General features: G+C 40.4%; 1 protein-coding gene across 7 annotated transcripts in view; it reads right to left on the reverse strand.

The window, feature by feature from the left end:
• gabrb4 (gamma-aminobutyric acid type A receptor subunit beta4) overlaps positions 1-27637 on the reverse strand; it is a 198404-nt gene that overhangs the window by 34309 nt on the left and 136458 nt on the right. For 4 of the 7 annotated variants that reach the window (XM_042430552.1, XM_042430555.1, XM_042430554.1 and 1 more), the window contains one exon: positions 14971-15065. In XM_042430552.1, coding sequence (XP_042286486.1) covers positions 14971-15065 — 95 coding nt within the window. Of the gene's footprint in view, positions 1-14970; positions 15066-17051; positions 17898-17920; positions 18118-27637 lie in introns of those variants that run through there. The other 3 variants (XM_042430556.1, XM_042430557.1, XM_042430551.1) reach the window with 3 other exon arrangements.

Here is a 27637-nt window from a genome sequence, read left to right on the forward strand (position 1 = left end):
AAGGACTACAGTTTGGCTAAAGTTTGGCAACTGCTTGCACTTGAACATCAATGTACTGCATTTCCTCCATTGACACTGAACGTTACCACTGTACATATATCGTTGATGCAGTGCATATAAGCGATAATACACATAACGGTGTCATGGTTATTTTCTATATATAGGACACATCAGAGTGTATTATAATGCTTATGGATTGCACAGCACAGAGTACTGTTGTTACGGTTACCTGCAGTTTATTTAACATTGTGGTCTGTGTTTAATATGTTGATTGAAACTACTGTTAGGTTGAGGTGTCCTGTTATACAGTTTTCATGGATAACTTTATAAAAAATAAAAATTTTCCATGTCCTCAAATTAATATAATTTGTAGGAGAGAGTGGGCTCAATTATCAAAGCAATTAGCAAACAAAAATTTACTGTATATTTCAGACATGACACTGTATATGGATCTACAAACTACAGTTCATCTTTTCCAAATGTTGCTAAATGTCTTTGTGCTGAACCATCACACACATGAGAACACAATGCAATTTATTTCCACCATGGTGTAAAATCCTAGAACAGTAGAGAAATAGATACTAGCACAGTCGTAGACATGACCAAACACTGGAAAGGATGCACCAACAAAGTCCAATTATTAAGATCTCTGACCTTAAGCATATTAGTGCAGTATAAGCCTACCATAAAATCTAGCCTTCTATATTTTTATATATATTTTGCCTTATATTGTTGACTTCAACATCTACACTCCTATCTTTTTTTCTTTTCTCCATCTCTGCATGATGCACACATCATTTTTATGTGGAAACCCATGTTATATGGCTGGCTGTTGAAGTTCAATAATGAGATGGACTTTTAAGCGTGCTTCCTGGTAGTGAGGCTGACAGCATCTATCTCCAGATGCTGTAAAATGACATTTCATTCCTTGTTTATCTATGTGAAACAATTGGATAGCTACATCTTGCCCTTGGCCAGCCTATCCCGGACCTGTCAAGGGCACACCTCCCATCAATCACAGCGGGTTCAAAAAGTGCGTCACTGGGGACCTTAAGAGGAGAGTCGAAAAAGGGGAGGGAAAAAATGCCCTGCATGCAGAATGCCTCACCAATGTCTGACCTAGGGTTTTTGTACTTTGCAGTCCACTGCGATACATTCTGGTGCAATTCTATCAGCATTTTTCTCCTTCATTTCAAAGTTGCTGAAAACAACACTTTGAATGGGAAGATGAAGTATGTCCTTTCTCCTGCATGCTATCTCTCACCACCCTTGCCCCCCTCCGCCTGCCTACATACACACCTCATTTAATTCAAATAGAAAATCTAAGTGAAGGGAAAAGGGAAAAGCGCCCAGCTTGAGCATTTTTCCTGTGTTTCCTCTGTAATAAATCACTGGGCGTTCTCTCTTCATCGGGATAGATATCACTTGTACATGCCCCAACATCCATCCTGGGATTCTGACAACACACTCCTGTTTTGCGCTGAATAGGCATTACATTGAGACTGAATTACGATGGCCTGTGCTATCAGCCCATATGCAAAACAGCCCACCATTTGACATGTGGCAGCACACAGACGAAGAGGTTGTCCTCAGTATTGAAAAAGTGTCGACTGGTCTTGAAAGAACTGCTGCTATATATCATTTAATAGCCGCAGGTTGCAACTGATGTCCTGCACACATCAATCAGGTAACAGAATCATGCAGGAAGTGATTTCTGTAAATAGCTGCACAGATATGTGAACAGCATTTAGCCTGTTATCTTGTAGGCAGACTCAAAGGATAGCCTAGATCAATTACACTTGCATTACATACAGTAGTGCATTGGAAACTGAATATAAAGTGCTGCAGCTCCTGCTTTTACTCACATGTGTTCGGGCCCTCCCTTTCATATTCGGTCAATTAAGTGTCTATTCTACTCACCAGTCTCACTGCAACTGATCTGCAGTTTCATGGCTACATTTACTGCTTTTCCATTACAAACAAGATCAAGCTGCAGCTGGGACTCATTTGGGTCAATGGGAAATGAGATCAGTAAAACCCAGGCTGCGTACGGCAGACAGGGACAGGTGACCATACTTTGATGACATGGCTGCAGGCTGAACTGGCACTGAGCTGCATCAGACTGGTAAAACAAATGCCACCCATAGCCAGAGATCAGGTGCTTACAGTTATGGCAACAAGCTGCCTTACAGAGAGAGTCTGGCTCTCACGTTCCTGTGGTCCTGGCACCTATTGATGCCTTTTAATGTTCTAGATCGTTAAACTGCAAAATGTACGCTAATGTTCCTTTGGTTGGAACCATTAAAGACTTCTGTCAAATTCCTTTACAGTACATTGTGATAAATACCCAGTCGAGCCATAACTGAGTCCTGAAAAACAGCTGTCCTGCTGTGCAGAAACATGAAAACGACATTATGTGCGGCTATGGGAGCAAGACAATTTACTGTATATTAGAGTATACATATAATTTAATATTTAGTGTACATGTAGGTATGCAGAACCAAACCATATTGGGCCACTGAAATACAAAATTTATATTTATATATATATATATATCAGGTTTTTCTTTTCCTTTCCAGAAGCAAAACAGACTGCACACTAAATTAACTTTCCTGGTGGTAAATGTCTTTTTGTTTCTTTATTCCATCACTAATCCAATAGCTCAGCAAGATTTGTAAAGCTAGTGTTTCAAATCCATTTTTAAAGCCGTAATTTGTAGTGTTGTTGGATCATTAGGTTTTTCCATCCATGTCTTGTGCCTTTTAGATTTCGGATGAAGCACCTCTATAAGAGCCAGGTTACATACATGCATGTGTTCGGTAGTATGTGATGTGACGTTAAAGGGAGTTTTGGTTGGCAATTTTAAGGCAGCACCAATCAGCAACTACTGTTTCATAGTTAAATGCTGAGTGCCTTAAGATGCTGTTCCTCTAATGACTCGCAAACACCGGCTCCTAGACAACTCCAACTGTATGGAAGTAAATTGAAAAATTCCCACAATTTTTCTGGTAACGCAGAGTTAAGATGTTTTTTTCCAGATGCAGTTAAGGTCTCAGTTACTTTTACTTCTTCTAGTGTATCTGCTTTCTGGTGGCAACTTTAAAATCATTGTTCCAATAAAAGAAGGATATGTTTGGGGACACTTGATCCTTTGCCCAAATTTGTATTTTCTGGCTGCTGGTGGTCCAACTCCAGGCTTCAGGAAGTCTCTTCGGAAAGTTATGGGTGATATCACCGGCACTGCATCCATGTTTTTATATAATGTGGGATGTTGTACAACTAGCAGTAGATACGGCAGCAGTCAAATATAGTTTCATTCACTTTGTTACACTGTAAAGTTTAAGATTAAGTAATATTTACTGTATATTGGTATACAAATTACTTTTTATATGTACAAGTTAACCTGCATATATACAAGTTGCATATACAGTATAATATATTGTATATAGGTAGACAATATATTGTTTATAGCATCTAAAATTTGAATAGTGATGGTGCTGCATCAATAAGTTTACATACAGTTCCAGAAGAGTTTAGACAATATTAGTGTAGCTTGGAAGAAAATAGCTAATTAAAAGCACTGAGGACACTTTTACCAATTTAAATATGCAAAACTCATGTCTATGTCTGATGTCTTGACCTACAATAAGTAGTACATAGGACTTTGTGGACACATTGAATGTTTACATGAGACTTCTCAACCAAAAATGTTTTATATTATAGAGCTCATAAACACCGTGAAACAGAAAATGCTCCCACAACCCCAGAGAAACCCCTGAGCACTCTTACAGTCACCTCTTTCATCTTTTGTTTTATTCGCAGTGGACCTATACATTGCTGTGACATTACAGTCCTTGGCCAGGGCGTATTCTTTTCTGTCCTTTCTGCCTAAAAAGGTACCGACATCTTGTACAGAAACCTTTTCTGTACTGCATCACCAAACGCATATCTAAAGCACTTTATTTGAAGTTATCAAAAATAATCACAGGACAGATTATTACTTGCAATTTTGAGGAGTCACATGGATTTCTAAAATCTGAAGTGCCATCCACACCAACAGAGAACATGTATCACTGGTTATTATACCAGATGAAGAAAAAATAAGGGTGAGTAGCTTAGGAAAGCATGACAGCACTGTATTTGTGCTAATAATCTAAATTATTTTCCATGTTCAGTATTGGGAAGAGAGACAATGTAAATGCTGACATAATCAGCTACCACTGCAAAGAAGCTGAAAGTATGAAAAGTATGAAACAGCCCAATACACTAGATACTGTACACTACAACTTTTAGAGCATTATATTTATACTGTTATGATGTTGGATGTCTATCTTAAATGTGGTCAGAGTTCTGAAACTTGAAGTGAATGTATGTAAAAATGCTCCCTGAAAGTCAAAAGCTCAGTCTGCTCTGAATGCTTTGTTTGCAAAGTTCCCTCTAGTTCCTTCTCGTGATGGCGTCATATTGTTCACGCATGCCCAGAAACGGACATTTGTTCCATAGCCTTTGTTGCTAAGGTTGTTTCATGTGTTGTTCACATTGACCACTTGCATAATTTGGATCAGATTTTGGCTCAAACATGTTCAGATGTGTATGAGAGGTTGACATTTGGAGTAAAGAACGGGAAAAATAATTGAAATGCTACTACCACCGTTTGTTTGCATAGCATCTGGAGCCAGAGGAAGTTTGCTGTGGGGCAGCTTCTGGAATCAGAACAGAGTGGGCTCATCGGGAGGGAGCCTAAAAGAGACAATAGCTAAAACAGCCTGTTTCAGACAGAGGCTGAACTGAGGGGCTGCATAAAGAGTTAGTATAAGATAAATAAGTTGTTTTTTGAACTGTAAATCATGCAAATATATTCCAGTAGAGGCCCAGTATAAACATATAGGCCTAGAAATGTGCATGATACGTCTCCTTCAAGAAAGATGCCAGCAGTTTCAGTTTCAGAGAAAATCTATATGTGGAAAAATTGAACGACAAATTATATGGCAAAAGCATCATCCAACCAGTCACAACTAGACTGAAAATGTGGAAACTACACTGAGTGTATGCAAAAGTGCTCAAACTTCCTCACAGTCCAAGTTAAATTAACTTAACTGTTGACTGTTGAGTTGCAGTTTATGAGTCAACACTGGATAACTGAGTCAGTTGACACCAAACAGATCTAGTTAGTTAGATTGTCATTAAAAACCTATGCTACCAGCAAGTTTTTTCCAGCTTTCCAATATGATGAAGAGAAAAAGACAAATGTGGACTTTAATCAGTTAAAGAGCTTCAATCCCATTGCTGAGTGATCATCGCCTTTAAAGTAGAGCAGCTTCAGTGCTCCTTGCCAAGTCTGTGGAACTCTATTGGAGGAATGAACACCATTCCTCCACAAGATATTCCCTCATTTATATATACAACCTTTATTTAATCAGTAAATCTCATTGAGATCAAGATCTCAATCAGAGTACAGCAGATAGAAAGACGCAACAACCACAGCCATAACAAAAGGACATATAGCATCAGAGACAATCACTAAACACATTTGAAGATGAAAGTTTATATTATATATTATAATATATTATACCTGTCTTATGGAAGATGGTGGTGGAGAGAATGTCCAGATTTGTCCAAAATCTTCAATAGTTGTTCAACTAGGTTGAGATTTGGTGACTGTAAAGGCCCTAGCATTTTATTCACATCATTTTCAAACCATTTAGTGAACCCCAGTACACGGAAGCATCTGCATTATATATGTTTCTCTACTCTTTTATTAAGGTTTTTCCTTTAATTTGTCCCCTGTATGTGTATATATATATATATGTGTGTGTGTGTGTATGTATGTATGTATGTATGTATGTATGTATGTATGTATGTATGTATGTATGTATGTATATAATTAATTAAATTACAATTAGCTAGTATGCTGAAGCTAGTCTACATTGGGTTAGTCATTTAAAAATACACTATCTCTATGACTACAAGCTCATCCCAAAGTCACCATTTCTGTGACTTTTCATTTCAAGTGCTTGCTCAGAATACCCCCTGGACATTTGTCGACTATATTTAGTGAGGGTGGGGGGTTTCAACTTCACTGCACTGTATGCTCTTCATGATAAGTGCTTGTGTTTTAACATATACAGTATTTTGCCATTCTATGCATTCTACGTACAGTCTACTTTTCAAAAAAAGAAATTAAAAAAAAATCCTATCATAGCACATTTAACTATGAATATATCAATAAAATCTTGTGATTTTGATTAGTGTGGATAAATAAGATTTGAACAGATCCTATTCTTTGTGGTCCAGGGACGTCATGCACTTTTAGGGCTCAGCAGGAAGAATGGCATGTTCACAGCATGATATGTCACCCTTCATGCTTTGTTAATGGTGGAAGCTGAGATCATAAAACCCATTCCTGTGATGATGACAGCTTGATTTGAAATATGTCCTCCAGAAGGACAAATGTGTGAACGAGGTGAGAGCTAAGCATGGGTACTCGTCCTCATTTCTCCGCACTGACTGGACGTCATGTTTGGGTTTTTTTATTTTTCTTGTTCAGTATGAGATCAATACAGTGAATTTCTCTCACTCGAATCCTGGGCAAGTCTGCACACTGGTGTTTAGGGCTGAATGATTTTGAAAAAATATCTAATTGTGGTCATTTTGACTGATATTGCAATTGCAATGATTTGAGATATTAGAGGGAATGATCATTTTTACATCATAATTCTCATTTTCATTGAAAAACATATGAAAATGATCATGGTGTGATTTTTGCAAGGATTTTGCAGCGTGACAATATTTAATTTAACATGGTATTTTGACACACATTTCGCCTTTAACAAATATTGCGCCTCCTGTGATTTTGATAAAATTTCGATGAATTGTTCAGCCCTACTGGTGACCCATTATTCCACGTTTCTAGTTCCCATGTGCACATCAGTAATGGCTACAGAAGCAGTGTCGAATCACCCCACCCTTCATCCTGACCAACAACTAGATCACATGCAGAAACAGATAAAGACATGCATGTGACCACACCGCGTGGCCATCCAAAGCATGTCTGTCTTTACCACCATCTAAAATAAACAGCTATAAAACATTCATTTTCTCGTTGTTGTTGTTATTTATCTAAAAAAAATATATAAATATATTAATTCATCTACTAGAAGGTAATACCATATTTGTAAATGTATTGAGAGAATGATTAATAATTAAATGGGCCTCTTATGAAACTGATTTAGCTAGGTCATGTATTTCATTACTCTACTTTATACATTTATTCAGATACATTTTATGGGTCATCACTTTTATGAAAACCACTTCATCATACAGCATAACATCCCACCGTGCTAACACGTGTTGAGGCCATGTGTCAGAGACACCATGCCATTTGTTTCAAGGGGTTTGTAGGTACCAAGGTGGGCTGTGTCATCCGGGATAGGCAGTATTTGCAATCGTGATTTTATTGTAGTGGTGGACAACTCGACAGAGAAATAATCATTTGATATGGAGACATGCAAGGTCTCAAGCACTCTTGAATGCCTACGTGTGTGTGTGAATATGAGCGCATGCATGCAGGGCTGTGCGACTGATAGATGGAATACAAAAAAGTGATGTGAGATGGATGGAGGAATGCAGAAAATATGAACAAACAGAATTTTCTGCAGAAAATTAAATGTGTTTGCTTGAACCAAGAACATGGTTGCAGTGAAATTTTGTACAGATACACAACGAGTATCTCAATTGCAATCAATTTGTGATTTACTGTGAATAATCATGTATTTGTTTGCATACATTGTGGTATACAGTGCATATTGCCAAACTCGTGAGGTTAATGTGAGTTCTAATAATTCTCGGCTTCTTTCTTAATGTGTAGCAAAAAGATCAATTTAAGTATATGTACATGTAAATAATGAGAAACCTGAATAATTAAATTGCTTACCAGAAAAAAATACAAAATCAAATGATAAGGCCGTTGTTATTTTAACTTTTTATTATTATCACCAATTCAAAGGAAAAGAACCAATTCATGCCACTATGCCACTGTACTATAGAATTTCTTGGAAATCCACATCCGTGGCCAACCTTCTGCCACGGAGAGCTGACAGTCTGATTACCTCAGCAGGTGATTCAACATTGAGTTCTTCCCCTCTTGAGTGGAGTACTAATCAGTGGGAGGATTCTTTGGTGGGTTGGAAAACCTGCAGACTGTTGGCTCTCCACGGCATGTTTGGCCACTTCTGCACTTGGCGCCTGCACCTGAACAAATCCTTGTGCCTTTCAATGTTGGCCTCATGTCCATTTGTTTTTCTTTTGGGGCTGATACAATGGGTGACAGCCACCGGTCCAATGTGCAAATGCTCTAACTTCTCCTATATTTTTCTCTTCATGGCATAAGGTGCAAGCTGAGTTTGTAAAGGCACAGAGTTGCCTCTGGATTGACGTGCAGCCTCACTTTAGATGGTGGATTACATGTCCTTATTTTGTCCATTCATTTCCTCATTGACTGATAATGATGCCCCAACAGTCTCAAATATAACAACTCTCAACATTTATATTGATCTGTGTCCCCTCTGAATACTTCTAGCATTGTTTGCAGTCATCTTCAGGTCACAGAGAAATCTCAAGTGTTTCTTAAAAGTCAGAGAAGGGGGCTCTCCCAACAGAAGGCACTGTATGCTATCATCATTAAAACTACATGGACAGTCTGTTATGGAGCCTGTCATCAAATGCAATACAAAAGTCAGAGTGCTCAAAAAGTTGCTGCAACTCCCCCGCAATAGACTACAAACTGCCCTTAGGTCCTAGAAGTCTGTGAACTTCTGGAAAATTCTGAAAATCAGGGGCCACATGCATAAAATTCTGTAGATTCATGACTAAAACTGTGTGTATGCACAAAGCCAGAAATATGCATATGCATTCTTTCTGTCAGATTTATAAAGCCGTGCGTACACATGGTTCTGTTTTATAAATCTCAGTCATTGTGGATCTGGGTGCACATGCACAAGCCTTATTTCCACTCCCACAATTATCCATAAATGGATGAAGACGCACCCTTAACCAGCCATTTTCATATCAATTCGCTGCCTGCTCCACCATTCTGTACACCTGTCAATGAAACAAACAGAAAATAAAAAGTGCCATTTCACCGATTGTGTTACACAGCGAGGTTCTCCAACAGCTGAACAGCTGTCATTATGCGCGACCATTACACACGGCTGTGCAGCTCTTTATTGCATCCATATCATTAATTCATCACATGGACCGTAATCCATTGTCGGCAGTGATATCTCAGAAATTAAATCAATGATTAGTTTGTAGCTCTCATATCTAAACTGATTTTACAAGGTGACAAAACTAATGATAAAATAAAAAGAATATTAACAGCAAAATAAAATGTTGACTCCTATGTAAGTTAAAATAAGGATAAAATTAATCACACAAAAGTCCCTATTTCTCAGTCTCTCCTAAACACTCCACAAGTTTCTCTCCACAAGTTCACTGACACTCCCAAACTAGGCCATTGTGCAATGTAGCCTATTATCCCATTCATCCTCACACCCTGTAACACATCCACTTGAATCATCTGCCTAACCAGCTAACACACCATCAACTTGATCAAACTACTTAAAACTGCACACACTTTTCTGTGCTTTTGATCCAGCTTTACTGAGACTAACCCCACATCAAATTTTTCATCTAAAGCCATGTCAAATTTGTAATTCATACTTCCTAAACGGTGTTTGCCCATCTGCTAAAGCTAGGAATTGGGTTTTTATTTTACTAGCCTACAAAAGCCATTGATGAGTGAAAATGTGTAATAAACAGAAACTGGAACTGAAATGTGTTTGGCCCTTATTTTGATAGGATTAAATAGGGATGGATAAAACAAATCGATACTGAGGTAGCAGGCATGCAGGTACTGGGGACAGACACTGCTGAGATGCCACTGGCCACTTTCCAAACATTAAACATGTTCAATGCAGATAAGACCTGACATAAGGTGTATTCAGGTAAATGTGACTTGAGTCCCAGCTGAAAGCTACTTGAGCACATTTTGAATTGATATCTGCCCTAAACAGTGACCAACACATGTTCACAAAATGATCTAGTGTTGATGCCAAAGCGTAATCCAAACCCTGGTGTCCTTTCTCCTGTCACTGCACAACATTCATTTAAGGAACTGAGTTAAGTAGTACTAACACTATGCATCAGTTTTAATTTTACACTCTTGATATCCCAAATTACTCCCATGCAATGTAAGTAAAGAGAAACCTTGTGTACTAAAGAGGCTTAATCATTCAAACTGGGCAAACATATATAAAAATATGTTTTCTTAGCCAGGTCTGCGATGCTCTGGTTACTTGCTGAACCTAAAACAAAAAAAAGAAAGAAAGAGGTGCACCATTTGTGACTAATGCATTAGTCACAAAAACAATCGGTATGGTTTTTACACAATAACAATAAAAACTATAATTGCAATTGCACTGCAAAATCCTGAATAATGGGATAGCTGAGAAAGCAAGTGAAAAGAGGTTCTAAAGCCTGCCAATTGGGATTTATTGACCATGTTGGAACTTTGTTTCTTGAACTCCAGTTTGGCTCCCAGATCAATGGGGAGAAGAGGGCAGGGTCTGAATGGAGTGACTGCAAAGTGGGCTTTTCATCTGGATATTCTGGAGGTACTGTACAGCAAGCACACACTCCGTACAATCCTACGGCATCACTCTTGGCAACCTCTTTCTGAGTATTCAAACCGCAGCCTTTTTCCATCAATGTACACCTCTAAGCTAGTTTTTATTTCAATTCTTGGTTGTTTGTTAGGAGCCACAGTCAGAGTCCAGCATTGTGCCAAATGAAAACTCTTTGTTCAATCTCCAAGAGCTGAAGGTCGTCTGCAGTTGTGTCATGACAGAAGTAGCTGACTGATGTTGGAAATATCAAGACATGATGGACTACAGCTCCCTGGCCTGAGGGTAAAGCACAGCTACTCTCTGCCTGGGATACTCACTCTTTAAAACTTGCTCTACCTGCTCCAGTGCGTGCAGGCTGCTAGACAATAGCAGGCTATAACCAACAAACCTTTAAGCAAACACCAAAGTAGATATGTTTGTTGAAATCATCCTCAAGTTAAGGTAACTCTAAAATTGTTTAAACGTGCCAATAAAGAAGTATAATACAAAAAGAATTCAATCTAGTACCATAAATCAAAACAATTCCTCGTTCATTTCCTAACATTTAGTCTGAGAAGTCAAAATATGATTCCTTTTCTTCTTCTGTTGCAGATAAGAGGCGATTAATGCAAATTTGCCTTTCTTATACTCATAATTATTGCATTGTTTGATTGTTCTTTGTGGACAAGATAAGTGTTTTGAATTGTTGCTTGCATGTATACATTTTTATGTGTGATTTTATAGCAAAGTGATGTATTTTTATCTGCTGGCTGTTTTTTAGTCAACTAGATGTGAATCTGACCTCCCGCATTCTTTGACATTCTAACTGCTGTGTCAACAAAAATGTGCCTCAAAATTTGAGAGGTTCCCTGCAAAATTCAGTTGTTCCTTTGACTTGTAAAAATGGTGAGTTACAACACTGTTGCTGGTGAGGATGACGCGAAAGATGGAAAAACTGTCATTTAGATTAGTTGAAGTTGCTGCAGACTGAAGGCACTATTTGAAATGCCGAACACACAGAGTTGGCATTCGGTAGCACCAACTAGCTACATTAATGGGGCAGAGTAACATGTGTTATAGAAACACTAACTTTGAAACACTGTTTGATGTAACCCAACTGAAAGTGAAAAATCTTAAAATGTGAAATGTTCATTACTACTGTTGAGCTTCATATGCTTGTTTCAACAGTCAGAGACAAAGCGAATTCCTTTGCTGCTTAATCTCATTTTCTTCCACTGAATCTATGATAACAACTCTGGAATGGCAGCACTCCAAAACACAGAACGAAGACGCAACCTCAACTATAACATATTTTTACAATGGCTAACATCAGGCTAACATATTTTGGCACAAAAGCCTTCATCAGAGCATCTGTTTTTGGCAGAGCACCCAACCAGGGGAAAGGTTATATGAGGAGGCGCACCTGCTATATGTTTTCACTGCTTGCTTTCATTCTCATCAAGCGTGGCGTTGTTGCAGGACTGACAGGCTGCTGCCTGCAGCCTTTTTAAAAAAAGATACTGGTAAATAATGAGCACAATTTAGGTTTTATCCAATAAATATAATAATAAGCAGCCAAATTAGGTCTGCAGAATATAAATGCATGTACTGCTACATGTAGAATTATATTGAAACTAATTCAATATTCTAACCATATAAGCATTACAGAGAAAAAACAGCCAAACTGCCACAGTGAGTTAGGATATGTTAAGTTCTTGAGGCAATGAGCATCATCATGTATTGTGTAATCATTAGGATAACATGACTTTGTTTAATGTAGTCTTGCCTTTTTACACTTAACCTTGCTGAAAAGCATATTCAGATATTCTGTAGGTGAGTCATGACACATTGGGCCTCATGCAAGAACATTTGCGTTTTTTTATCCTAAAACTCTCTTACTTTTCTCTGTGAGATTTGCTTGTATGAGTGTTCCAAGTTGGATTCAACAAACTCTTTTAACTGCCTGAATTTGTCATAAATCGCTTGAATGTCACCTGTTCATGAGGAGTTGCGCATTCGTGAAATATGGTCATTAGCATAATCCATGCCCTTAAAATTGCCATATAAGGCTCCATGTTCCACTCTGTTTGTGGGTGAGTTTCATTCACAAAAGTTCCAAAAGAGTAAAAACCCAGCGTAGCATCAAGTCCTGCTTTCAGAACTAAGAAGACAAACACGTAACAAAATTAGGAGTGTAGGGGACCCAAAACAATTAGAAAACATGAATCCAGCTGCCGATGATATGTCATCAGAGCAGTGATGTACTTTGACAAAAATAAAGAGGGAATGCCATCGACATGAATTTAGATGCTAAAAAACATCTTTCTAAAGGAAAGCGCACCATGGTGGGAGGCGGTCAAGGGATGTGACAGTCACAGAGATATTAGAGGAGAGAATATTATGGTCTACGGGTGATGTCACACTGTCAGCTACAGCACAAGATGATTCTGGACAGAAAGCTGCAGAGAGACACAGAGGCAGCTGTCAGAGTGAGAGAAGTTTCCAACAATTACTGAAATGCAGAAGTTGCTGTGCCAAAAAATGGCCATAAAAATCATAAAATCTAAAAACCCTTTTAGTAAATTGGCAGCCATGATAATGAAAATATGGTAAACATTAGTTTTTGTTAATTTCAGTGTCATATTTAAACTTCAAATTAATCCAGATAAGGGCATTATAACTGTAAGTCAAACAAGTGTTTCTCCCTGTGAAGAAAGGCAGAGACGATCTATTCATGACACGTACGACAGGTCTGGACCACTCGTAAATTTTGTTCGTTCCTAAGAGAAAATTGATGAATGCCATAAATGTTCTTAAATCACTCGTATGTGCATCTTAAGAATAAATCCATTCCTACAAGTGGCTCTTGCATGAGGCCCTTTCTGTCTACCTACCTTTCATTAAAGTTCATTTTTTAAAATAAGTTGAATATCACATTTATCATTTCTGACTTTATTAAATTGTACACACAATCCATCCTTGCACTCAATCTTATACTTGGAAGCACAAAGTAGTGATGTGAATGTCGTTTTTTGGTGGACAGACTTGTGATCTGACCACAATTAATAAACAGAAGAGCTGATAAACTAATATTGGAGATTTAATGTGATTGTGACTAAACATGAGATGATCGTTCATTTTATAAGCATGGAGTTTTTCAGCATGTTGATATGTTGCCAGATACTGTAGATTTTTGGCTGTGCAACACTGGAGCTGGGACAAATTTAAGTGGCAACAGACTATCATGTGTCCCGGCACTCGTTAAATTAACATCACACTCCATTAACATGTCCTGGTAATGAAAAGCCTCCTTTGCTCTTTGTTTTTCAGGCAGGAACTGCAATAAGTGGTCATAGGCTTTTCTGAACACGAAAGTTTTTGAATACATGTGTACAGCGGGATAAATGAAGCTGGTGCTAAAATGAATGGGTAGAATCATAAATTCTGTATAGGTTTTGACATTAGAGCCATCATTATGACTGCCAGTCGGTGCTGAGTTATGACGTCATCAGTTACACAGGCCAGGCCCTAGATACTAATGTCAAGACAATGAAAACCTCTTTAAATTCATTCCATCCTTTTATAGACTGTAGGAACAGGTACCACACTTAATCTGCAAAATCTGTTTTTTCTCCCCAAATTTCTCTTAATTTTTCATTTTATGTTAAAGTACACCAGTAACTAGCTAAACCATTAGCAAAAGCCTAGCATGCAATCCCAATATCTGACTATTTTTATACTTCTTAACGTCTATTGTGGTTAAATAGTTTCGTAAAACAATCAACCCAAATGACATACTCTAATGACTTGCCCCCCACGCCTTCTTTTTCTGCAATTATCAAAATAACCATTATTCTAATGAGCGGATGTAAAAGATGCACAATTTCCGATAAAAGTTAATGGGCCAAAAGTGTTTCCCTGATCTGCAAATCAAACGCCCAGCAACACTGCTATATACTGTGATATAGAGAGGCCATAAAACATTTCTAATCAGTAATATATTAAAAATCAATACATTTGATATCCCTGATTTAAAAGACAAAAAACAAAAAAAAAACACGTTTGACTGCTCTTCTCCATGTGTCCCCTATTTGTCCAGGAGCAGCCATCTTCGATATGTGAATAGATGCATAGTAATGACACGGTAGTCACTTCAAAGCTGTTCCCTATATTTCGCCACAGGCCAACTCTTCAACAGATTTCAGAAGAATGACTTGGAAATATCCTTGTGTACAAAGTTTGACTTGTCAATACCCTCGACAGCAGAGCTTGAGCCCCTAAAAACAGGTGGCTCCACAACACGTACCTCCAAAATCAGGTCTTAAACGGATGTCATATCCCTTCAGCAACTTGTCCACGGTGGTCTTGGCCACAGACATTCCAGTGCTTCCAGTGGAGGAGCTGAGGGCAGAAACCACAAATGTAAGAGAGAGAGGGGTAGGGGTGGGGAGCAGCAAAAACACTGTCTGATACTTTTGTCAGGGATATTTTGTTTCTCTACAGCGCACCTACTGTAAAATGAAGCCTGAGAATGACTGTACATACTCTCTGTTCTCAGCATTAATGACATGCACACCATCTTTACATCAACGTGGAAACTTTGACAAGGGGCAAATAAATTAAGAACCCTGCTCCTTCTGAAGTAAATATTAATATATTTCATCATATTTTGTTTGGTTCATTCTTAATATTAGTCAGCTACATTTTCACATTCTTGGCTGTCATCACATTTAAATTTAAATTAAAACTAGACATTCATATTGCAAAGATTTAAGTCACAGCTAGCAGCTGTTACTGACATTTTTTGTGTGTTGTAGTCAGTTATCAGAGCTGACAGTCAGATATATTGTCCTGACATTCTACATAGTATTAAAAGCATGCTCAGCATGCTGTTGTGTTGTTGATCTCTTATGGAGTATTGTAGAAGGTTCAAAATGTGCCTTGTGTATGAATTTTCCCCTCAACCTACAGTATTTTCATCTAAACAGTTGAGGAAGTGTGATGATGATAATGATGCATCTGTCGAGCATTTTATTCATGTCAGCCCTCCAAAACAGAGGCATTAAAACTGACAGTGTCATAGTTTCTTTGGCTCACCTATGCCCAGTCTTATTCATAGAGATGTATTTAAATAAGCTCAGGATGATGCTGTCAGAGGCACAGGCCTCCTCTGTCTGAGCCTGAAGACAGACTATCCCCAGGAGGAATGTATAGTCTGCACTAGTCTGACTGACACCTATAACATTGGTGCCATGACCTGCATCACCTGGCCTAGACCAGCACTCCAGCTGAGGTTGGTTGTTACAGGGGGAGGGTGTGGAATGAAACGTAGGGAGAATGAGGAGAGGAAGTGGGTTAAAATTGCTCCCCTAGGAGCACTAGCCCCTGGCTCAGTCAGGGAAGCACTGTTCAATTAGCTCATAGGCAGTGCAGCTGTTCATCAAGCTGGCCAGCTACCGGACTTGTGGGTTTGACACCTGAGAGCATCATTATGAGGGAATATGAATGACATCTGAAACGCATACTGTAGCTACAAGATTACGCACCTTTCCTTTGTTATTCAGGGTTATTATAATGGAGTCAAAATGTCAAAAAGTGCGAGCCTGTCCTCCTTGAGCACCTACATCTCATAAGTAAGGCTGTGGGTTACTGCAGACAAGGAAAAGGAGCAGGCCACAAGGGATATATCAGTGCCTTTAACAACGAAACAGCAAAGGAATTGATCAGGAGATTGTGTCTGTGATGGTTTTGTGCAGTGATTCATACTGTAAACATTATACAGCCTATAGAGGAGAAGCTATTAATTGAAATCTTATACACTGCCTCCTATCTTGAGCGCATCAGCAGCTGATGACCTGCTGAGATTATTTTTCGATCTTGACTGATTTGGTTCCGGTCAATAAAAGGGGCAATTAAGATGATTACAGGAATAGCTTATGTATTGAGATGGAAAAAAAAATAAGTAGGCTTGCAGGCCAAGTGGCTCTGGCACTGTAGACTCATACATGAACCATAGCGTAATCAATCGATCGTCGGCTGATTGATCCTATCATCTAATCATCAGCTGAGCCGACATGGAGCCTACTGAGGGCTGTCATTTTAAGTAGGATCACACTGAAAGTCGCCCTATCCAACACACACATATGTATATCCCCATTTTGATATCGGGAGTAGGTTACGTTTCACAATAGGCTTGATATTGTGCACGCGCATGTTTTTACGCTCGCGCGCGCCACAGCTCCGTCTAATAGAGCATATATCGGCAGCAATGCCCCTAATAAGTAGGCCTGGGTACCCCGTTAATGCGATTTGCCACATCTCAGCCTTTTATTGACCGGTAATCACGTCTATTGGTGTGAAAGGTTTTTCCAAGCGACGTTTCCTTACCTTTGAACAAAGCATGCAAAGGACAAAGCCGCCAGAGCAGAGAAAATTCCACATAATTTATCTTCTTGACGACCCAACATCTCCACAAATCCTTATTTATAGTTTCTATAATCCAACCAGTCCAGTGGTCCTCCCGAAAAAGCACAAAGTAAAAACTGGCAATCCAAAAAGAACTGCCTTTTAAAAATGTCGAATAAACTAGCCTACATCTACGCATGCGACGTCTTCATTAAAGTAGGCTTCTCGATTTTTAAAAATCTCGTAATTGGCCCCCGCTGTTTTCCCAAGCTATGGAAATCCGTGCAGGTCACAGAGCCCCTCGACCAACACCAGAAGATCAGACATCTTGCTCAAAAAAACAGCATACACAATACTTTTAAAAGTGATGATAAGTATTCTTCCCCTTAAAAAAACAAACACTGGCATGAATGACTGAGCAGCAACCTCTTGATGATCAAATTGGTGGATGAAATTTCCCAGTCCAAATCTGCAGAAGAGGCATGGTTCCAGCGATGCTCTGGCGCCAGACTATTCCACAACGTGCTGTTGTTAAAAGATAGGCCTATTTGTTTGAGCTGGGAACGCTGGTCGGCTGAAGGGAGCGGTGGGTTTAAAAAAAAAAGAAAAATGAAATCTTCATTCCCTTTTTTTTTCCTCCCGTTGCTGCTGCTGATGATGTAGATCAGCGCAAAGTCACTGAGGGGAAAATGCACATTGAAAAAGCACTGGGTAATATCTGATGCAGACGTCAGAGCAGGCTATATCACTCCTCTGGTGAAAAAAAATAGATGCCGAGAAATATGGATGGCCCCTGATACGCCAATGCATGTAGCTATCACAACGCCGGATTTCATATCAAAGATGCAAACCTATTTGAAAAGTCCACTTGCCTCCGCTGTCCAACGTTAAATGGCGTTTGAACACGTTAATAAGGTCCGCTCCTCTTCTCCTCGAAACACTGCACAGATGACAGAGATTCAACAGTCCAAAGAGACATGATGAGCGAAGCTTGTCTCTTGTTTCCTTTCAAATTTTTAAAGTTCTTAGTTGAAATTAAAATAATGTCCTATTGCTGGGGGGAGGGGGAGAAGGGGGGGACACCTAAGGTGAATTCCTTAGCGACAGCCTGTTCATGCGCTGAATTGTCTGTCTATTCTCTCTGAAACCTATTAGGATGCTGTGAGTGTGTGCCGGTGCGTTTTCATGCATTTCTTCCACTTTGCCACAATTTTGAAACACACACATACACACACACACACACACACACACAGAGTGAGAGAGAGAAACACGCACGCACCCACACACATTTCAACATATAGTCACACATGCGCGCACACAAGAACACGCACAATCTTTTTTTCTTTCTTTTATTTAATTCCTCTTCTCAAACAGGGACTCGCTTTTGTGTTTGAAACATCCTTACTGGAAATCGCTAACACGCGCACATCACAATTCAAGAATCACACGAGCTTGTGTTTTATACAGAGGAGGAGGTTTTCTTCAGGGATCGCTGTGCTGTCCAGTTGCTAAGCAACCCAGCCAGCACTGATGCAGTTGTGGTGATTCGAAGGCTATGCGCAAAGGCTCATTTAAAGGAGTAGACCCGATGCTGTCACCACCGTGGTGTCAGTGGGACAAAAGCAGACAGCAACTGATGTACCATGGAGCCATTTCTGTTATGTTAAACGGGGGGAAAACGCCATTTACTATAATACATGTGGAAGAAATGTGGCGTGGCAGGGATATCACTCTACTTTTGCTTCATCATCACAGTCCTCCTCCTCACCATCATCCTCCTCACCATCATTGTCAGGGCCACAAGCACTGTGACAAATAACCGAGTCAATCAGTCTATATAGCCTTTCATAGTTTTTTTTTCTTTTTAGTTTTGAAACATGTTATACCCAACAGGCATCTGTTGCTATTACTGAATTTTCTCTGCTGTGCTCCATACACAGAAATAAGGATTTTTTTTAAAAAATTGTCCCACCCATAGGTGATGTCACAGCATTGAACACAAATGATATGAATTGGCAAAGAAGGAAAAATTACAGTTTGGGTGGATTTTGGACAATAATGTCATCCTTTAATGTAAAAAGTAAATTAATTGTGCGTTTGTTTTGTGCTCTAGCTTTGGGAGAGACGTGGTTCATGCTCTTAATAAGTGGACTGACTTCAATACCTCAATCGTACGACTGACATAATGTGGAAATTATAAATAGAGTGCCATTCCAGCTACATATTGTACATCAAAGGGCAACGCCATGATTGACCATGACCTGGCACTGAAGGGTGGGCAATTAACATAACATGATCTTCAAGACTTAGCCTGGCTTGCTCAGCTCCTCCTGAATGATGCTAAACTAGACCAATGACTGTTAATCTGTTGCAAAGTATAAACTCAATCAGTAAACTGTGTGTGAAAATTCATTTGTGACATTGGAAAGAATAGTTAACAAAGCTAGTTAATGGACTTTGAGTTAAGATTATATATTTATTTATTTATTTTATTTGTTTATTTTTTGTCAAACTAAATCAGTGAAGCACTTTAAAGTTTGTTCCAAATACTTTATCTGATATTCAAATAATACCTTCACTGAATGGTCTACTTCCTGAGTGATAGTTAAAATCCGGTTTGTTACAACCACAATCAGCCAATGCAAAGAGGTTTTCTCTGCAGCAAAGTGTTAAAGGGGGGTTCAGAGAGAGTACGGTATCCTTGTCGAAAACTTTGTCTGAAAGTTTATCTTTCTATTTATCTTTGACCACTAAAGAAATCATCTTTTGTGGTCAGAGACAATTAAGAGTGGTTTAAAAGATACTTAGAAACAGTGAATCATTAAATATTGGAATACATTAGCCATATATACCATAGATTTATAAGGCATGCAATGAATAGTTTATAACACAGTGTATTAAAGTGTTTATTAATGTACAGTATTTGTCAACAATTGTAACTTCTCGCATGAGGACATATTTTATATTATTAGCTGTGTTTTACCTCAACATATTAGTGTCACTATTCCTGCCTCAGTCCTGTGTCTCCCTATCTGTTGCCATTTCCCCAGTGGCTCTCTCCTCTCACCCCCTGTGTGTGTGATTGTGTGAGTGGAGACAGGTGTGCTGGAGTCAGAGCAGAGCCCCACCAGCTGCAACCTGTTCCATAATCAAGACCTCTACTTATACTCAGCCCTGCCAGATTGTAGCCTCTACTCAGCCAGTCTATGCTTCAAGCCATTTCTCCTGCATTTATCAGTTTTCTTGTTGTTGCCTCTTTTCCCTAGCCTGTCCTTGTCTCCTGTTCCCTGCAGTCTTGTCAGCCCTGCTTCCCTGCCCTGGACCCATACCCAGCTTCCACTGATTCTGCTCCCGTTGCCCCAGCCTGCCTCAGCCCCAGGTTCCCAGCTACCAGCCCAAGCCACCATCTAGGGGGTATCTGACTTGCTAGCCATCAGCCTTTTTCTCAGCCTGCTAGCTTTGGACATGCTAGCCATCAGCCTGTCTCCCAGTCTGCTAGCTTTGGGCCTGCTTGTCACCAGTCTGTCTACAAGTCTGCTAGCCTCCAGTCTACCTCAGCCCCCGAGTCGACTAGCCTCCTCCCTGTTCCTGTCCCTGAAGACCCCCAGCAGTCCTCCTTCTATGGATCTCACCTTGCCATTTTCCCTGGGTACCCTCGTTTGGGACCCTCCAGAAGAAAGTGTGGTCCCAAGGCTGTCGGTTTTCTCTGTTGCCCAGCTCCTCTCCACTGCCCAGCGCCACATAGTCTCCATTGCCCAACGCCACTACTGAGGCCCAGCTTGTTCAAGTTCCTGAGCCATCAGGCCCCTGCCAATGCTCAGCCTGTTCCAGTTCCCAAGTCGTCAGCCACCCCTGCCGACACCCTGCCAGACCTCCAGCCATCAGCCACATCTGCCAACACTCTGCCAAACCCTCAGCAGTTGGCCACACCTGCCAACGTCCTGCCATACCTCCAGCAGTCAGCCTTCTCCACTGACCTCCAGTCTCTTGGCTGACCTAAGTAGTTTCACTGATGCCTTGGCTCTCAAGGTCTCTGCCTTGAGCATGTCTGTTGACCTCTAGAGTGGCCCTGCCTACATCGTCAACCTCCAGAGTGGCTCTGCCCACCTGTCCTGATGTCTGGTCAAGCTCCTGAGCGGTCTCGCTCATCTGTCCTGCCATCTGGTTGACCTCTTTAGCATTCCCGCACATCTGTCCTGGCATCTGGTCTACCTCCAGAGCAACTCCACCCATCTGTCTTGCCTTTAAGTCACCCTCCAGAGCAGTTCTGTCCATCTTTCCTGCCTTCAGGTCGACTTCTCAAGCGGTTCCACCCATCTGTCCTGCCTTTTAGTCACACTCCAGAGCAGTTCCGTCCATCTGTCCTGCCTCCTGGTTGCCCTCCAGAGCGGCTCCACCCATCTGTCCTGCCTTCCGGTCGACCTCCCAAGCGACTCTGCCCATCTACCCTGTCTTCCAGTCATGGTTTCCAGCCCCTGGGCCATCCGCCTGAGGGTCCATGCTCTGCCCCTGTTCTGTCCTTGGGCCGTCCACCTGAGGTCCCCTGCCCTGCTCATCTCCAGTGTCCAAGTCATCCATCGCCTCGGTTGTGCTCCCTGGATCTTGCCACCAGACCCCTTCCACCTGCCCTGCTCTGTGAACCCTCTTCGTTTCTCCCTTTTGACCAGCCTGGAGGGATGTCTGGGAGCCGTCCCTTGAGGGGAGATTACTGTCACAATTTCTGCCTCAGTCCTGTGTCTCCCTATCTGTTGCCACTTCCCCAGTGACTCTCTCCCTCTCTCTCCTTGTGTGTTACTATGTAAGTGGAGACAGGTGTGCTGGAGTCAGAGCAGAGCTCCACCAGCTGCAACCTATTCCATAATCAAGACCTTTACTTGTACTCAGCCGTGCCAGATCCACACTGCCAGATCGTAGCCTCTGCTCAGCCAGTCTATGCTTCAGGCCATTTCTCCTGCATTTATCAGTTTTCTTTGCCTGTTCTCCCTAGCCCGTCCCTGCCTCCTGTTCCCTGCAATCCTGTCTGCTCTGTCTCCAGTCCTTGTCTCCTGTCCCTTTTCTGGTCAGCCCTGCATCCCTGCCCTTGTCCCTCACTCTACCCAGCTTCAATGGATTCCGCACTGCACCTGCTCCTGTTGCCCCAGCCTACCTCAGCTCCAAGTTCCAAGCTCCAGTTTCTCAGCTACCAGTACTAGTTTCCCTGGCCTGCTTTAATAAATACCTTGCCCTACCATGTCCCTGTCTCCTTGCCTCTGTATGTCTGCACTTGGGTTCACCTGCTCCGCCTCCACGTGACAATTAGTGCCCACAGGAAGAGTTTACTACATTAGTAAACAATTATATCTGCTTGCAAGTACATTATAGTGTGTTATAAATCATTTATGAAATGTTTATATACTTCTTATAAATGTTAACCAAGTGACGTTAAAGTGTTATCATATCATTTTATTGAGAAGCTATGTCTTTGTTGAGCGTGATTGTAATCAGCAACAAGTCAGTACTGCAATACTGAATAAACTAATTGTCTTCACATTCAAAAAGCTCAGGTATTTTGCAAAATATTATATTCACAAATTCTGAAATTCATATGCTTTTTTTCAACATGAATAAATATGCTGAGCATATTTAAATTAATTTGTTAGTTTACTTGTTTCTGAAAAGTAAACCTTGTAAATCTACTGTAGTGATCCATTTGCAACCAAAAGAGGTTCAGTTGTCAAAGGTGGGAGTGTAGCAGAGCAGCATTTATAACAACCCCAGATCTTAAATGTATCTGTATCTAACCCTACGTGAAGATTTGCTTTTGCCTTACTAATGCAAGATTGTTTTTTGAAATGGGATTCAGTGATTTCAATGCAAATTATTCACTTGGCTTGACATATTCCCATTTTTCGTGAATAGGTGCCAAGACAAAACTCATGTGTTCTGGATATTTTCTGAAAAAACAGGCTTACAGGCTTGTGCATACATGTATTGTTTGAAGGTAGTCCATCTCCCATAGGTTATACTGGTGAGAGCCAGGACAGAGCAGTGTCAGTACATAATGGAGAGTAATATGGAGTTGGAACCTGTGTGACAGCACACTAGATGGTTTCCTTCAGTCTCTGGGCATGCTCAGTCTGCGCTTTCCTCTGTAGTCACTCTCACTCATAATAGTGCTTCCATTCACAGCATTCCTTGATTAGTGCAATTAACTATAATTGGCATCTCTGACAAGGAGATCCAAGCCCCTGAGATGTGCATGTACCATGCTCTTTTTTGCTCCATTCATATGTTGCATAACACATGTGAGTTACTGGGTCACCCTTGCTCCTCTGATATAAATAGTATCACATGGTTAATGCATTGGTGCCTTCCAGTCACTCGCTTTTCCTCTTGCTGTTCATATCTGTCAAACACCCCAATCGACTCCAAGTAATAGATGATATATTTCACTGAGGTGTTTAGAGATGTTTCACCATGTTTCATCCTTTCTTCTTGCAACTTCACCATCAATCTGGGACATAAGTGAGTATGTATGTATTATGAAAGGCAGCGACTTAATGTAGGGTTCAATTAACATTAATGTGGTGTGGGATTTTGTGCTCTGAATGATTAGAGAACACAGTCAAGGTTACTCGTGAAACTGTTAAGTTTCATGTAGTTTGTAATGATGGAGGTGAGATGACATCTTGAGTTCATGCCCCCCCCCCCTTCAAAATTGGTAAAACCAGAGGGGAAAAAAATGCATCAAAACTGAGAAAAGATACCAGAAGGGAAACCAAAACATTTGCAATAAGTCACACAAGTCTCCTTCACACACTCCAGTCTTGCTGCGTCCTAAGATCCACAGGTGTTTTCAGTTCTGTCAATGATCCTGGCCACACACGAGCCAAACTGACCTGCTGACTTGTGACTTCATTAATATTGACTTATAAAATCCCTGTAAAGTCAGAGTGGAATTAAAACATGTGATCTATGTGAGCATTGTGCCAAGATCTGTAAACAGGAGTTTGACAGTAAGTGAATCAGCTTTAATCTGTTTCAGGCTGAAGGTGTACTATACTGCATGACTCTGCTTCATGATTATCCACTGTTCACCATGGTATCTTACACTATGATCACACACAGTGGGTCAAAGCAGCGCTGCGAGAGCTCACCTCCTCGCTGTGCAGCCGTGCACCTGACAAGCTTTGAGAAAATGAAGGTTCAACTTCAATGTACAACACGCCACTCATTGACCGCGGTGATGAGATTGGAGGCTTTGAAAGCACACGGCACATGGCTCTGAAGACTACCTCGAAGCAGGCTACCAGGCAATTGTTGCTATGCTACCGTAGAAAGCCCAATCAAAGTGCAGCATGTTGCTCGTTGAAGCTGAACTGCACCACAATGTTCCAAATACTTGTGAGGAGTGCTGTTTACACTCAGACCACAGAAAGCACAAAGGAAAGTAGGAAAATGCTTGCTAATTCTTCTGCTTTGTCCACCTCAGGTATGTGCAGAGAGCAAAAAAAATCATGTAAACAGCCAGAATGATGCATCACATGAATAATATCCACTACTGATCATTATACATTTACTATATATACTACTGGATGCCTGATGGAAATTCTGTTTCAGATTGGCATGAATGATGTCCACTGACATCCATTCATGACTATTAAACATCATATAACATCATAAAAATGAAAGACATTCAGCTTCAGCATTTACTACATGGTTTCATGCTCGATTGTTCAGTTCTGATGTTAGATCGCTCACAGCAATATACCAATGTTCCAACATAATTGGGAATTAATGAACATGTCCTGATTGACCATAAACATGAAAGTCATGGCCCTTGAAGAAAATCAGAAAAAAAAGATCAATAATGATGGCATGAGGTGCTTGTCCTCAGGGGGCCTGAATAATACTAATCAGACTAAACAGAGGCAAGATGTGTCAAAGCACCCTCTGTAAAATAATTCTCTCTTTGTATTTTTGTGCAGTTACATATAATACAGAGCACACAGCCAGCCAGTGGTTTAACACACAGTCTACCTGTTCATCCTTCTAAGTGAGTAAACCAAATGCTTGCCACCCTGCAGGCAGCACACAACTAACTGACCTGAAATGCTCATCTGTCCTCTACACCGGAGGAGTGCACATCTCAAACAGTCACATGGCTCGCCAGCTCCAGAATTAGCATGGGCGAGGCGCAACACTTGATGCTAAATAGCTATTGATGGAGGACAAACACTAATACGAATCTGTAATTCTGTCCCTTTCCTTATTCTGTCCCTTTGCAACTCTCAGCGCATTTCATTTATAGAACATTTGGGGTGGTGCATATTTAACCAGACCCTCATGGCCTTTTATTGATACAATCAAAATGAATAATTAAGTGTTTGTAAAGGTCTGGCATGAGGTTAATCTTCTCAATGGTTTATCAATATCAAAACAGCGCGTCTGAGATGCATACCTTGTCCAGCAAAGTCTTTACTCTGTAACAGCATTACCTCTCTCCCTCTTGAGAGCGTGTGTATGTAAGTGTGCTTGTTTGTCTTTGCATGTGTGAGTAGGTATGCTGTCTGCATGTGTATGTCATATATCCCTCTTCGTTTTTTTATACTCCATCTATCTTTTATATTACGCCGTCTTTCAGCGAGATGGATTTCAGCATGGCATTGATTTATCTTTTATCAAACACAGTCTTACTATTTCTCCCTGTGAGGATGGCTTAAAGCTGCAAGGTAGAGGCTTCAGTTGTTCCTCTGGCAAAAGGGTACCTCATGCAATGTCCTAATTTGCATTCGGAGAGTCCTCATTTTAGTTTTCCTAAAATTAAAATGTCAAAGCCTGACGCAACACCACTCAGTTGTCTTGATAACACAGAAGCCCAGAATGTCAACACCAAAGAAAACATGGATTCACCACTATATGCCAAAAATATGTAGCATTTCATAAATAGTATCATTTTGTCAAAAATAGCACTGTAGCATCCCTTCTTCTTTTCCTATCTGTATTCTACGTGGGATTTCTACACGGAACTCCTGCGAGAAAGGGTTAATGAATTTCTCACACAGATAGATATTGCCATGGAAACAGCTGCGTGACTGCTTGCAGCTTGTATACACACAGGAGAAAAAAAAACAATGGTGCCAAAGGTATTTTAAAATTCAGCAAGCAGAAGCTTTCCAGTGCACATAGCTGCATTTAATTTTTTTTTTTTTTAACAAGCACAGAGCCACAAAGAGTGAGGAGTAGCCACCTTGCATCCTCACCCGTGGTCCTCCTCCCTCCCTCCCTCCCTCTCCCATCTTTCAAATTCAAAGGAATGTGATTGGCATTGGAGATGCATTTGCAATAGCCATGGAGTTAATGCATTCAAAAATATGAGGTCTGGATGTGGTAGATGGGAAATAATACTCTGCTCTGTCATTTCCTTTGCAATAACAAAGTACACACACAGACACTAAAACACACACACACACACACACACACACACACGCTCTAACACAATTCCAGCAGAGAATAATTAATTCACAATATGAAACAGACCTTAGGCAATATGCCTTGCGGTTGAGCTGAAAAAGAAGGCATAGATTGAGGGCCGCGATGCTGCTTACACTCTTAAATATAAAAATGTACAAATACGCAAAACCATGCATGGCTGCACAAACACACACACACACACACACACACACACACACACACACACATACATATTGTGCACATGTACATGCAATAATTATTTGTCCCTTAAGATTATACAATCCCGCCCATGATTTCAAAATAGGTGGTACAGTACACTATGTGCTGGTGGGATAACCTAATCCATCTCAGCACAAAAACATGTTCTTTTAGTGCCATTAGCCATCCTCCCAATAGCGAGTCAATAGTCTCTCGCGCTACCCAAATGGACTTTTATGCTTGGGTCTGCAAATATGACTCTATAGGTTGGTTCCTGCAGCATTCATCGCTGGCACTCAGTTGCTGAAGCAAAATAACTGTGTTTAGATTCATAAATATTTTGAGATGCATTGAAAAGCTTTTAAGTCCATAGAGGGGACTTGGCATGGCGATGCAAGGAACTGTACGTGCAGCATACATAGAGCGCAGCGTGTTTAGGTAAACAAACAAACAAATGGAAAAGATAAATAAACAGGGACACACAGTAACTTTAAAAACACAGCTGAGCCTGTTTTGTGACTTGCAGAAATCTACGTGGCCTTCTGTCCATTTTGGAGTAAAAGGTTCTCATGCACTTGAGGTTGTTTTTTTTTTTTTACTCTCCTCCAATCAGAAAAAAGACCAAGGAATTCTCCCAGGATCTGAACCACATTCCATCAGCATGTGTCTTGTCCATTACGCTGGATGTCGAGTGTGTAGCATGCTCCATTTTTTCAGATACATATACTATATACAGTGATATGGCAACAACATTCTTAATGTACAGAAATGTAACAAAGTGCAGGTTTAAGAGAGTCTGCAATCATACAGTCAGTTGATTGAAATATCTTCTTTTACTTTTGTTTTGTTATATATGTGTTTAGAGTCTCTGCAGAAAAGGAAATTTACTGAAACCCATTTGCAGAAGAGCTAGTAAA

The sequence above is a fragment of the Thunnus maccoyii genome, chromosome 13 (genome assembly GCF_910596095.1).
Source record: "Thunnus maccoyii chromosome 13, fThuMac1.1, whole genome shotgun sequence".
NCBI lineage: Eukaryota > Metazoa > Chordata > Actinopteri > Scombriformes > Scombridae > Thunnus > Thunnus maccoyii.